This window comes from Enhydra lutris, unplaced genomic scaffold (assembly GCF_002288905.1).
Source record: "Enhydra lutris kenyoni isolate GAN:26980312 unplaced genomic scaffold, ASM228890v2 scaffoldscaffold71, whole genome shotgun sequence".
NCBI classification, from domain to species: Eukaryota; Metazoa; Chordata; class Mammalia; order Carnivora; family Mustelidae; genus Enhydra; species Enhydra lutris.
The window spans coordinates 1772433-1787367 of record NW_019154155.1 but is presented as its reverse complement, the minus strand read 5'-3'; the positions used below and the strand labels follow the sequence as shown (position 1 = coordinate 1787367).

At 43.1% G+C, this 14935-nt stretch overlaps 1 protein-coding gene across 1 annotated transcript in view; it reads left to right on the top strand.

The window, feature by feature from the left end:
* The window catches only part of LOC111159917 (phospholipid-transporting ATPase IB), a 585941-nt gene that overhangs the window by 87637 nt on the left and 483369 nt on the right, over window positions 1-14935 (top strand). The window contains exon 2 of the mRNA XM_022522597.1: window positions 9393-9537. Within this exon, the coding sequence (XP_022378305.1) occupies window positions 9393-9537 (145 nt within the window). The remainder of the gene's footprint in view (window positions 1-9392; window positions 9538-14935) is intronic.

Here is a 14935-nt window from a genome sequence, read left to right as displayed (position 1 = left end):
CCTCCTGGTTGACTCTTTCAAGTCTGATAGCGTGTAATTTTGGAGGTGACATTAAGATTGTTGATAGAAATAAAGGGTGTTAGGGCCACATGACCAGTGGTAAAAAGCAAACCTGACAGGCAGATTTTACATGTGCTATGGGACGATAGTTGGAGCAAATGAATGTGCCTTTCTCTTGTACCTGACCTTTGATTTCCATGCCTCCACTCCCTGGGAAAGTTTAGAAGATCTGCACAGAGAACTGTCAAGGTGTCTTCTTCACCTTATCCCTCTCAAAAATAGCAGTGATAGGCAAGCTAGCCTTTTGTTTATGAGGAGACTTTGTAGATTACAACAGACTTAGAGGGCTTGTTAGCATGTTCTGTGTTGAAGAAGAGCTACCTCAGTGGGTTTGTAAAGGGTTGTTTGGGACCCAGAAAGAGAATGATGTCAGGGACGTACATGAAGGAGCTTACCTGTCCTTTTGCTCTTCAGTAGGTGGAAGGGAGAGAGGTGGCAAGAAAAGAAATTGATCTGAAAAGAAACATCTTAATTTTTTTCCTCTCTGGGGGCAGTTTCCCCAATCAAAGGGGAGACATGTGATATACCTGAGGATAAAACTGAGTAAGGCGAGGTCTCATTTTCCTGACTTGCCCACCTATACTTTTCATGTGGTCTGGGAGCAGATTTAAAAGCTAGTGGGCCTTCCAGGGGCTGATCCTGGCACGGCTGCTGAAAGGGGGCTGATGACCATGAGCAAGAGAGGTATTGGTCACTAATGACACTGGACAGGTGGGTTGGCTGTGAGTCAACATGTAGTGAATCTACCCCCTCCCCCCAACCGCTGGCCAAGGTGTTGTGTGTCTTCTAAATGCTGAGGACAGGCAAAACACCTTGGGAGAAAACTGCACCTCTCCTAGGAGTCACTGTTCAGAGACTGCATTCATGCGTACTGAATCACGATTTTTAAGGTTGGTGTCCTTAACTTGTGCCCAGTTTCCTGGCCCCAGGAGTAATGAGTATCTCTCCTAGCAACACAGGGTGTTGCTACAGAGAAGCCACGGGACTTGTGTTTCAAGCCTCAGCCAATCCAGTCCGTATAGCATGATCCTCTGAACTGAGTATTGTAAAATCTAGCATTTCTTTTTGGTTGATTGAGCTTTTACATATCAAAGATATTTCCTTGAAAACACATTTGCCTTTTCTTGTATTTGAATTAGTTAAATGATCTAAGGTGTAAAAACAGGGTTCGAGGAAAAGAAGGCTGATTGGTATTGCTGCACTTACTGGAAAGAAAGCCTCAAATTACTGTGGCTCCACTTTCACCCATGGTGCCGGAGCCAACGAGATTGTAAATAAATGATCACTGGCATGTGCCTTTGCTCACACGCCACGGTTCCTGGGACACTCTTTTCCCACACAACCCAATTAGACTGCCATATTTGTTTTTGGAAGTCTGGTTCAAATGCTTCCCCCATAAAGTTGCCTGGCTCTTTGGCCCTAGATGAGACTGGCAGTCTTCTCTGTCCTCTGGGTTCTCCTTTTCCTTGGTCTCATTTATTTCTGTTGTTTCTACTAAAGCTTAAGTTCGTGGCTTAAACTGCATACCTTTCCCTCCCTCTACCTGGCTTTTAAAATGCCTTAGATCTAGGAAGGGCCCAATCTGTGCTTAAATAAATTCAGCACCCAACAGTATTTCAAATCCTAAATAGTCCAGGGCCAGTTACTTCCCCTCTCACCTTCTCTATCCCTGAAAAAGAGACAAGAGAAGTCAATAAGTATTGGCAGCAAAGAGTGTCCCTCTCTCTTTGTGTTTCTTTTTAATCCTTGGGTAGAAATGGATTACAGTTGCTATATTTGGAGAAATGCGGTTTGTGCCAAGTGGGGTCTAGAAAAGACCTCCAAAATGTGTCCACCAGGGCTGGAATAATCACATCGTGCATTTGCACTGCATTTTCATTGTGTGTGTTTGATTAGGAGGAATAACCAGCTCAAGTGCTTCCCCAGCTGCAGGACTGCTTTCTGTCTGTGTTCTGAAGGATTATGAAACATCTTCGTAAATGTAGAGTAGAGGCCAGAGTTGAACTTGAAACCCTTTTGGGAAGCGGAGGGGACACACACACACACACATGCCTCTTGTTATGAAGCTCTACGATGATTGTCCTGTTTTCCTAGAAATTTTTCTAGAGGCAGAGAGAACCATTTTTCACATACTTTTAAAGTACGTAAAAAATTAGGAGAAAATACAAAGTTAACTTAACTCCAGTAACAAAAGCCCAAAGAACCTGTTTACTCGGAATTTTATGTTCTGTTTTGTTGATATGGAAGGTATTTAATATTTCCTTGAAATGGAAGTTGGCATGTAATCATTTTGTTAGCTGTGAAAGAACTTAGTTTTTATGAAGAGTTAGCAAACTATGGCCTGTGGGCCAAATCTGGCCCACGAGAGAAGAATTGTTACTTTTTTAAGATTTTTATGTTTAAAAAATAGAGGTCATATGTAGATCAAAGCCTAAAACATTTACTGTCTAACCCTTTACAGAGAGTTTGCCAATCCTAGATTTAGACCATTGATTTCTGTTTTGCGGATGAAGAAATCAGGGCTCAAATGCTGTCCTGACTTGCCGAAGCTCATAGAGGCGGCCTGTCCTAATGGACGGAGCCGTGGATTCAAGTTTCTGCAGATCTGGCTTCTCATCCTACCTTGAGTCTGACCTAGTATACTTCTGTGATTGTTTGTAAAGTCTCTCTTTTGGTTCTATCATTCTAGAGTTCACAGAGTAATGTCTGCAATTGTGAGGCCAGAGTTAGCTCAGTCCTTATAGGTTAAGGGCACAATTTTCTAGGAGACCTTCTTTACTTCAGACAGCAGCTGCAATCTCTGGGATACCTTGACCACTTGTACTTCTGACCAAATAGTTACAAATTCAAGGATTCCCGTTACCTCTTTGGTTTCAATAATAAATTAGAAAAACTGAGAACTCAGAAAATCATTATACTCAGAATTATAGGTTTTATCCTAAAGGATACAAATCAGGACCAGCCAAATGGAGAAGGACTCACAGGGAGAGGTCTGGGAGGGTCCCACATATGAAGTTTCCATGTCCTTAGGGCCTGTCACTGAACTTTGGTGTCCATAGTTTTTATTGGGGTTTCATTACATATGCATTATTAATCAGATCATTGTCACATGTTTGAATTCCAGTCTCTGGTCCCCCTTCCTCTCCAGAGTTGGGAGGTCAGACCCCAACCCTCTAATCACATGGTTGGTTTTTAGGGCATGGTCAACCCCCATTTTAAAATGGTCTAGGGGCCCACCAGGGTCACCTCATAAGCATAAAACTGGGTGTGGTCCCCGGGGCCCACCATGAATAACAAAGACACTCCAGTCACTGGGATGGTTCCAAGGGGTTAGAAGCTTACCCAGAAAGCCAGGACAGAGACCAGCCAAATTCTCTGTCTTACAACAGTGTCTAACCAAATTCTGACTACCCACAGAGCTAGTTGCAGAGGTTCTGGGAAAAGGTTCACCACTTTAATAGGTTTCTGACTTAGCAAGACTAGAATATTTCTTTCCCAAGAATTTCTACTGTGAGACAGTAAGACTTCTTTGCAAGGGATGTGGACTAGATAATTTACCAGCATCTTCTGGAGTTCTGAGTTAGAGAAAAATGCTGCAGTTCAGAGTGAAGGGTTTATTTCTGTGTTGCTTAAGGCAATGAAATACTTAGAAAAAATTGGCCTGACAATAATTCCCCTTTTGTGTCTAACTCTTTGAGATTCTTAACTCCCTGGACCAATTTTATTCATGCTAATATGTATGTTATATAAATAGTCATAAAATAATATATACTTAATGAGATAGGAACAAATTTCTGAAACCTGTTAAGATTTTTCATTCTCTTCCCAGGACAATCTCCATGGAATTAATTTATGTAACGAGGAGACACGAGGCATTGTCCTTTACTTCTATCTGCTCACCTGCCAGTGGGAAGTCTAGCACTGTCCCCGCTTCCTAGCTAGTGACTTCACCTCCCTGTTGCCACAGACAGGCTGTGTGAGTGGAATGAGAAATTTGAGCCAGGACATGAACAAAGTGAGTCAGAGGAGATTCACAGGCAAGCTAGAGCTGCAGTGTGGCTTGGGGCCCGTGGAAGAGTAATGGGTGTTAGCGGCACATGCATGAGAACTAGCCTGCTTTCCTCTGCCCCTTCCTGAGTCTTCATCTATCCTTGTAGAGAATGCCATCCACCAGGAGACTGTGCTTATCAGCCATCTCTGTTTCTTAGAATTCTTTCTCCTATCCTGGCAGAAAATCTCAAAGGAGGAGGGGCTTCTTTATTTAGCCGATCACCTTCCAGCTCTTTCTGGGCTTTATCCAAACCAGGCAACCTAAATGTTACCATGCAGAGGTTTCTCTGTCAGATCTGGCTTCCCTGGGTGTGGGTTGTGGCATTTCAGGGCTCCTGTGTCAGAGGCAACTAAAACCTTACCTCCAACGACCACCCCCTTGCCCCCCCACCAGGGTGATCTATATGTGAATAGATATTTCTCCCTCCTTGTTAGCCTTACTTGCTCATCTATCTTAAAGGGAAAAGTAGGTTCTCTGTGTGCTCCCTTACAGTATTAGTTAGCATTTCTGGTTATTCGGGTGGGTCATGAACCCAAAGACCCTAATATAGCTAGCATCTAGGAGGGGACTTTACCCAGAATCCACAAAGTTGTTGGGACCGTTTCTGTTGCTTTCCATGAAACAGCTTCATCTTTATTCCGAAAGAAACCCTTTACTCCCCGGCCTACCCCAGGGGTAGAAGATGCTACGAGACCCAGAGAGTGTATGTTCATAGAGCAGCCATACGCAGAAACCATCCTCTTTAGGCCCCCTGTCAGTTTCCAGAAGACTCCTAATTGTCCAACTTAGACCAAGTAACTGTCCTCAGGACAGAGAGCTGTGATGGATGAAGGGGACTGCATTTTATAGACCTGTCTGGGGGCTCCCTGGCCTATATGTGGGAGGGGAAGGGTTCAGTTACTAGATAAGGGAGTCTGGGCTTCTGTAGCTGGGTAAGCATCCTCAAAAAGGACCTGCTACATTAGCCCTTTATTTGTCTGTATTTACAGACTGCCTACTGGTTTGGCATTATTTGGGATGATGGTGCTAGAGCCATGAGCAAGACGAAGTCCCCGCCCTCGTGCCCTTGGCCGTCCTCTATCTTGTCTGCATTTCCATTTTGTAGTAGGGAAGTTTAGTGCTTGTCCATTTGCTTACTCTTGTTTCTCTTTATCCTTTTTACTTTGGTTTCTTTCTCAACAGATATTTATTGAACTCCCACTGTCTGCTGACACTGTGCTTGTTTGTATGGGGGAGTGGTAAGCATCTACTCTAATTTTGCCTGGTGGTATTTTCAAAATGCATTAGCTCAGGATTCATCTCATGAGTCTGAATTTGAAACCTTAGTCATAATGTGCTTCACTATATATGGTATAGTGTTTTCTTTAGGCAATACATTTTCAACAGATGTGTGATATTTTGAAAAGATTAATGTTTTTCTCCAAAGCAGGATTGGGTCAAGATGAGGCCACTGAGGTAGAAGGAAGTCACCAGAGTCTTAGGTAGGAGGGAACTATCATGATTGCTACCTAGAATAACATTCTAGGTCTGGCCCTGTTGTAATATAGAAGGGTGAGCCGGCCTCGTGTATGGTAGATGCTTGGGAGACACTACTTCATGTAATTCTATTACTAATGGTGTAACTGTTTTGCACCCCAATATTTGCTATCCAACACTTACATTCTTGTTTGGGAAAACTGTTTCCGTTCTTATTTCTATCAGTAGTGCTTTTTTTGTCCCAATCATCTCTTCTTCAAATCCCAATTATCCAATGTTCTTTTTTATTTCCTGGCCCACACACTCAGTCCAAAAAAAGTCTTACAGGGCTCTCTTCTGAGGTGATTCTTCTGTCCATGTTTTTTACCCATTCTCCATTTAATTTTTGCTTCTTAACATCTTGCTTCTAGATGTAGAATTAATTTCCTACCTGATCTCCTTATCTACAAAGTCTCCCCTCTTTCTGCTCCTACTTGTCTATCACTGCCAATTGTATTTTTCCTCTGCTTAGAAACCATCTGTGACTTCATTTGACCTTCAGGATGTAGTTGAAGCTTCTTTGCCTGCATTTAAATCCACCCCAGTTTTTCAACCCCCCACCCCACTGCCCTCCCCGCCCCCAGCCCCTCACTGCTCATTTTTGTTTGTTTGGTTCAATTGGTTTCATATACATCTTGTCTACTTGGAAGAAGAAAGAGCCTAAGCTCTTTCTTCTTCCCTCAACTATCCTTGTCCTTTTCTTTCCTAATAGAAACCTTACCCATACTTTAAGGCTTTCATCTCTGTCCTCAAACTCTGTTCTGACCAGCTCTCCTCAAGCGTGAACAGGCTGCTGACTCCTGATCTTCCTTGGCACCTTCAAGCCCACTCTTAGTCACTTGTCATGAACTATGGCTTATTGGTAACCATGGTTATACCTTAGCCTTAAACTGGTTAAAATTTTTGAGAGCAGGAGCCAGATCTTTTGTTTTTTGTGTTCCCAGCAGTATATAAACAAGTGATTCTCAACTGTGGCTGCCCTCTCCTATCTCTTAAGTTACATTATTATTATTATTATTATTTAAGTAGGCTCCACACCCAGCATGGAGTCCAACATGGGGCTTGAACTCACAACCCTGAGATCAAGACCTGAGTTGAGATTGACAGTCAGTGTCTAACTGATTGAACCATGCAGCTCCCCCCCAACTTTTATGTTACTTTAAAGCATAGTAAAACAAGGCAGAATCTGTGAGGTCGGGCCCAGGATTTAGTTAATTGTGGGAGCTCCACTGGTGGTGGCACCATGCAGCAAGGGTGGAGAGCCACTGAGTGAACACAGTGTAAGCAATGAACTATTAATTTTTTAAGATTTTATTTATTTATTTGACAGAGAGAAAGACAGCGAGAGAGGGAACACAAGCAGGGGAAGTGGGAGAGGGAGAAGCAGGCTTCTCGCTGAGCTGGGAGCCCGATGTGGGGCCTGATCCCACATCCTGGGATCATGACCTGAGCTGAAGGCAGATACTTAATGACTGAGCCACCCAGGCGCCCCGCAATGAACTATTCTGACCCATATGAGTTTATGGCCTTTGAGCCCTCTGTGCATATCACTGCATCTCTGCCTGGAGAATTCAAAGCAATGCTTTGTAAGAAAATGATTTATTCGATTAGCAAATATGAATGCCCATTATGTGCCAGGCACTGTTGTAGGTGTCGAGATCACTGTAGTGCACAAAACATGTCCTGTTGTCCTGGAGCGTCTGCCCTTGGCCATGGGAAGCTAGACTAGATGAATAATGTCAGGTAATGATGATAAATGCTGGAGACAAAGCATAATAAGTGGGCCAAGAGAAAAGCAGTATTTTTATATAGGGAATATTTTTGAAACTAGCCGATGTGCCTTAAATCAGCAAATGCTTTATTTATTTATTTATTTGAGAGAGAGAGAGAGAGAGCAGAGCAAGAATGAGAGAGCACAAGCAGGGCCAGGGACAGAGGAAGAAGTGGATTCCCCACCAAGCAAGGAGCCCAACATGGGGTTGGATCCCAGGACTCTGGGATCATGACCTGGACCGAAGGCAGACGTTTAACTGCTGAGCCACCTAGGTGCTCCAAATCAGCAAATGCTTTAAAACCCAGCCCAAGAAACAAACCGAGGGTTTTAGAGGGGAGGTGGGGTGGGAGGATGGGTGAGCCTGGTGGTGGGTATTAAGGAAGGTGCGGATTGCATGGAGCACTCTGTGTTGTACATAAATAGTGGATCTTGGAACACTGCATCAAAAACTAATGATGTATTTTATGGTGACTAACATAACACAATAAAAATTAAAAAAACAAAAATAAAAACCCAGCCTTCTCTGACGGAGGTTTGAGAGCCTGAGCTCTCAGGCCAGATAGGCTTGAAGTAGGGACTTTTGCTCTCTGTTGCCCCTTGTCCGTAAGTTAAGGATAGAGTAGTTCCCCTCACTCCCCAACCCCAGAAGCCAGAGGAACCCCGGGAGGTTGGAGCCTGGAGGAGGGTGAGGATCTGAGGATACAATCCCTTAATGGGGCATAGCCAGGTTGGTGTGACCAGGGACCCAGTTACGAATACTCTCTGGGGTAGTATGTCAGTTCTCAACCGATTACACGTTTTGGTTGTCCCCTCTTGTAATAAAAATTATAATAGGATTATAATCACTGAAAAAAGATGACACACTCAATAGCCAAAATTTTCTATTTCAAGATTTTTCCCTGTCAGTGAATATTTGTTGTAGCTGTGAAGTAGACGGTGACTGAAATGAGATGTCCATTTCCCAAACAGGAGACATCATTCATCTCTTTGATAGGTGGAAAGCGTGGCAGATACTAGAGTGGAAACAATGTAAGGAAAAGGAGAGGAGGCTGTAGAGGCATTTCTTTCTCTGTGATCCTTTGCTTCAGGCACCCCTCCCTGAAGGTCCCTTCTTGAGGTGGGTTGCCCCTTCTGATGCCGAATACCTCTTGTTGGAGATGGGGTTGATCAGCTGTGTGTGCGCTCAGGTGTAGCCATGTGAGTCATGGGCACATCATTATTTTCCAAGCCAACACCTCCCTGCCTAAAGGTTATGGGGAGGTTGAGCTCACAGAGAAGCTTGACTGTAGGACCGAAATCAACTCTTAAGGAGACAGACCTGCTTGTGTCTTAACCACAGACACCTAACCCGAGCAATGAAATGAAAGATCGTGGATCCCTCAGGTTGCCGGGCGTTTCTGGGGAGAAAAGCAGCTGCTGCATTCAGGATCTCGGTGGAGCCAAGCCCATCACCCGGAGGGTTGGGAATATCGTTTGTAGGGCATGGAGATGTGCTTTCACCATCCTTTTATGCGGTGACTGAATGCAGGGCACATCCCCTTTGCCGGTGTCTTTGTCCCAAGCACAATCAAAGCAGCCCAGGAAACCGAGTTCCGGAGCGCAGTCCCTGGGCCCGCAGGGGGAGCTCACCGGGGGACGAGGCGGGAGGCCCCAGCTCCGCGGTCCCCGCGGCCCCTCCCTGCCCCTGCCAGCCGGGCCTCACGCTGCAGCCGCGCGGGAGGGGGCGGGGCGGAGTTGGCGGCGGCAGAGGCTCCCTCCTCGGCGCCCAAGGGACCAGGGCGGGGGTGGGGCGCGGGAGGGGGCGGGGCGGAGCCGGGAGCAGCCGCGGCGGCAGGTCTCCAGGGGGAGCCAAGGTACATAGGCGGGCCCAGCAGCGCCCAGAGCATCCTTCCCAGCTGGTCCCCGCCCGCCAGCCCGCAGCCGGCGTTCGCTGCCTCTCGCCTGGCGTGACTTCTTTGTGTTTTGTTTTCTGCCCGCGCCCCGTCTCTGCAGGACCTGTTCGTCCTTCTTCGGGCTACAAGAAGGCAGAGGATGAGATGTCCCGGGCCACGTCTGTTGGAGACCAGCTGGAGGCACCAGCCCGCACCATTTACCTCAACCAACCGCATCTCAACAAATTCCGTGACAACCAGATCAGGTAGGGGAAGGAGGTGGAGAGACGCAAGGACATTTAATTCACAGCTGGGATGGGGCTCGTCTTCCTCTTGGCAGCTTTTCCACACATCTAGTTAGCCCCCACCCCTCTCTCTTCCGCCAGCCCCTTCCTTTCCCCACCCCCTCCACGTCCCCTTAGAGCCTGGCGGTCTCTACCTGCGCTCCCAATGGGGTCATGTGAATACAGCCTTTATCTTTCTCCCCGTGGGATCTGTTCTGGGCTCAGGCTTTCCGTGAGACCTGAGGAAGTTTTTATTCTTGTGTCCCTGACAAAAATGAGGTCTCTTATCTTTTCGTCCCTGGGCTCCCTTCCAAGAATTCCTCCTAGTCTTGTTCTAAGCCAAATGACAGCTCACCTTATCAATTTGCAGACCATAATGTGGGGAAGTGCTTTATAAAGGAATCCCATAGGTCACAAGGACTCGCATTCAGCCCTACCTGGTCCCCAACATTGGTTATGAGGTCTTTATTTGCTGGGAAACTTTGCCTAGAGTAAGCTTTCATCCATCTCTCCGCTAATATTTAAGTGTCTACTTTTTGGCTGGCTACTGTGTTAGATGCTTTAGCTGTACTAGATCAGGGAATCCTCGTAACCTCTTGAAGGCATTACCTTCACATCAGGAAACGGAGATAGAAAGATACTAAATAATGTACCTGTGGTGATATAGCTACTGAATAACAGAGCTGCAAGGAGCACCCACCTTCTCTGACTACTATAGCTCAGATTCTTTCTGCTGCACAAGGCTAGATCTTTAGGCATGGGCGTTGGTACTTTTTCAAATTTCATTAAACTTTCAGACAGACAAATTTACGTGAGTGACTTCAGAGGATGTAGTTCTGTGAATGGCTCAGAACTCCATGCTCAGACGTAGACAAGTTAAATGATCTGGTTACACATGGATTATTGACAAGCTTGAATTCAATCCAGTGTTTCTGGAAAGCTCTGGTTAAATCTTCGTTGCATGTTTAAGTATTCCATTACAGCATTGGCACTTACGTGGGATGCTCAGCCTGACATCTGTATTGAAAAGGTTTGGCTGTTGGGCATGATTATAGCTCTATAGAGTTTGTGGTAGAAGAGTGATGCATTTAAATGGAGGTGATACCTTCACTTATTAAGGGAGTGTTAGATTATCCTGGCTTTATTTTTGGTTTTAAGAATGACCGTTGGGACATGTTCTTCACCTCAAAGTGTAGCCTACAAGAGTAGCTGAGGGCCCATTCAAGAAAGAGTGGGCTTGGTTTAAAATACAGAGCATGTGCCACAATGAATTATTACTTCACACACTCACATGGCTCTAATCAAATAGATAACAGGCATTAGGTGTTGGCGAGCATGTGGAGAAATGGAAGCCCTCTGTATACGTTGATGATGGGAACGAATAACGGTGCAGCTGCTTTGGAACACAGTCTGGCAGTTCCCCAAAGGGTAAATGTGTAATTACCATAAGACCCACCAATCCTCCTAGCTATGTCTACCCAAGATCAGAGAAAACCTGTGTGCACACAAACACAGTTACACAAATGATCAGAGCAGCATTATTCACGATAGCCCCGAAGTGGAACAACCTAATACCATGTGGTCTGTCCATACGATGGAATACTACCGGCCGTAACAAGGGCCAGAATAGAGATACATGCTACAATAGGGGTGAGACCTAAACATTGTGCTAAATGAAAGAAGCCAGGCACAGAAGGCCTCCTTCTGCTTACAGGAAATGTCTACAAGAGGCAAATCCATTGAGACCTAGATGAGTGACTGTTAGGGCTAGGGAAGCGGGAAAAGGTTGAGAAATAGGAGTGACGGCTAATGTATGTGGGGTTTCATTCTGAGGTGATGATTGCTCAACTCTGTGAACATACTTAAAACTGTCTGGAATCCTTTATTGCCGATACAGTTTCATTTCTTCATTCCTTATATCTATTTCTATTCAATTGCTTTTAAAAACATGGAAAGGTTACTTTATAAAAGATTATATCCTGTCTCTTTTTTCTTTGCTTGATTTTGGGATTCAGGAAATTTATAAATACAGTACTATGCTATATATTTCACTATATGATGGTCTTTGAATAGTAAATGTGTTAGGCTATACACACACACAATATAAGGATGTAGAATTCAATTTTTTTTCTTTTGAAGAATTTTCTTTTTAAATTTTAAGATGTTTTTGAGTAGTATTTTTACTTAATTCCTCTTAATTTCTTTGACTTTAGTATCCATTTAAGCATGCTTAAAGTTGGGAAAATAAGGGTCTTTGTTTTGTTTACATTTTCTATTATATGGAAGGTGAAGATTTTTAAGAGCCTTGATAATGTGGCTTCACTATTTGTTCTGTAATCCAGGTGCAAAGCTGACTTTTGAGGCTGATTTTATTATCTGATTTTTCAAGTGGCTACCTGTTGTATATTTCCATTTGTATATTTTTGGAGTGGGGGAAGGAATAAGTATGGGAATATACAGTGGGGTTGGCTAGAAATAGAGTAGGTAGCTACCAACAATTGTATTTAAAGTCTTGTATAAGAATATAATTGCATTAGTTGAGATATATAATATTAAATATTCATATAGTTTCTGAGTTCATGGCATATACTATGAACATGAGTTTCAGAATACACTGAATAGGGTCTAAGAAATTGAAATGTGGCCCTTGCTATTTTATAAAATGACTTCTGAGTATTTGTTTCATCTCCATTCTATATTTGGGAGAATTACTAGTGGTAACGTGACTTCTAGTTCATTAAGGAACTGATTATAAAACTTCTTGGTATTGGGGGACGCCTGGGTGGCTCAGTTGGTTGGGCGGCTGCCTTCAGCTCAGGTCATGATCCCAGTGTTCTGGGATCGAGCCCCACATCAGGCTCCTTGCTCAGCGGGGAGCCTGCTTCTCCCTCTGCCTCTGCCTGCCTCTCTGTCTGCCTGTGCTCTCTCTCTCTCTCTAACAAATAAATAAAATCTTAAAAAAAAACAACAAAAAAACCGAAAAACTTCTTGGTATTAAAGCTTAAGGATTTTACAAAATGTTGAGCCATATTATTTTTGTACTTTAATATTGCGGAAGTCAAGTCTTATAAAAATATTAATTCTTTTAATAACACTTTTTTTCTTGGCCATGAAAATTTGCTAAAAGTTGATAAAACTATTCAAGGGAATATTTTCATAAAAGAGGGTTGATAAAAATTATTTTTTTTTCTTAATTTTTTCTTGTAAAAGGGTTAGTTAGTTTTTTCTTTCTTCCTTCCTTTCTTTTTTTTTTTTTTTTTTTTTTTTGAAGCAGGGGTATGGAGTATTTATCCCAGAGCGTTTGCTTCTAAATCAATTTTTGAAAAGAAAAGACTAATTGGGACAGATCCAGGGGTCAAGGGTACTGATTTTGTTGCTGCTGTACACCTCAGGAAGCTGGTGTTCTTACTGCCTTCCCCACGCTAGGCCCTCTCTGGCTCGGAGCCTTGGATCATGGTCATTGCACTGTGACTGCCTTTACGGGTACCTGGCATTTTGACTTCAGAAAAGGGATTAAAGTTTGCTAAGGAGGGACGTGGTTGTCAGGTACTACGGAAGGTTGGTGAGGGGTTGAATGGTACAATTCAAGACAGACATTGAAAGGCTAGGGTTAATGTTTCAACTAATGTATCCAATAAAGAGGCTGGGCCTGGTGAGTAGGAGTAAGTTGCTGCTGGAGTTGACTGTGGCCTTGGCACCCTTGGGGGAATGCCAGCCCTCATAATTCCAAATCTCAAGCAATTCCTTGAAATTCTAGGAGGGTCTGCCCCATGTCAGTAGCTGTCTCTCTAAACCTTGCTCTTGTTCTCGACACTGAAAATAACACCAGTGATTGATTTGAAGCTGTGGTAGGTGTAAGTCAATTTTAGAACATTATTGAAGCCAGTGAATTTGGGTTATTGTAATCATGAAGAAATAGACATGGTCTTTTTCTCTTAAGCACTGGTTTTTCTAGGGCCTTAATTATGAAGACAATCACCCCCTTCTTCATCCTCTAGAAATAAGAAGTTATTAATGGAATATTATAATGTACATATATATATGTAGTATTGTGTATATGTCCACCTAACTGGTGGGGATCTTTTTTGTGGTGTACAATCTCCTCTTAAATATTTTTAATAGCTTTATTGAGATATACTTTATATACTGTATAATCCATCTACCTAAAGTATACAATTTAACCTTTTTTAGAATATTCAGAATTGTACAACCATCACCACAGTCAATTTTAGAACATTCTAATCATTTCCAGAAGAAATCCCATACCCTTTAGCTGCCCTCTTCCTACCTCTTCTTCCTCCAGCCCTGAGCAACCACTCATTTCCTTCCTATCTCTATAGATTTCCCTGTTCCGGACATTTCATATGAATGATATCATTTCCTCTTTAGTGTTTTAACTTAAATATTAAATGCTTATGGAAAGCTTGCTATTTAGAGCAACCTGGTGGTGAATCTTTAATTTTTACATCTAAATTTAAAAAAAATGTTTAAAGTCAAAATTTTTTTTTCCAGAAAATATCTTGAAATTTACTGATCAAAGCATGAGCAAATGGATTCAATCAAGATCAGGTGTATGCAATCTTTTTATGTGATTATCAGCATGCCATTTGGAATAGTGAGTTTCAAGGCTATGAGGCAGTTTGAAATGAGGTCTTCAAAGCAAGTTGGGAATGTTTACAGATACTGTTTTGAATGAGTCATTTCAGGTGGGAGTTCTAGCTAACAAAAATCTTCATTAAACCAATAACTTGGGCTTTGTTAAGCTATTGCATTTCTTCTGGGATTGTTTTAAAGGAAAATTGTTTAATATTGTTTTTGCTAAGATAAGTTTTAAATAGAATTTTTGCCTTTCTAGAAAAAGAAATTGAGCACTGTATGGTAGGTTTGACAGTTTTGAAGTTTTGCAGTATTGTGCTGGGATCCTAATGACTGAGGGGGCACGTTTGTCGTAAGGAATGCAGGGCACAAAATCTTCAGATGCCAGCTTGTGCATGAATAGTGGTGGTAAATGACATATATTGTTCTAGGTCTAATATTACTGAATGCTGAAAGGATGCATGATTCTCTTCCAAAGTCTGAGGAATTTAGGTAGCATCTGGTTGTAGTACATAGGCTGCTTAAAACTCAATAAAAAATAACAAGGTCCTGGTAAGAATCATAACGTCCCTTTGATTCATGTAAGGTGATGGTTTGAACAACCAAAGTTTACATATCTGAGACCGCTATTTCTGTCAAGGTTGGCAAAGGTAAAATACATAAAAATCCTCATCAAAGACTGGGGCACCTGGGTGGCTCAGTCAGTTAAGTGTATGCCTTTGGCTCAGGTCATGATCTCAGGATCCTGGGATTGAGCCCCTCATTGGGCTCCCTGCTTGGCGGT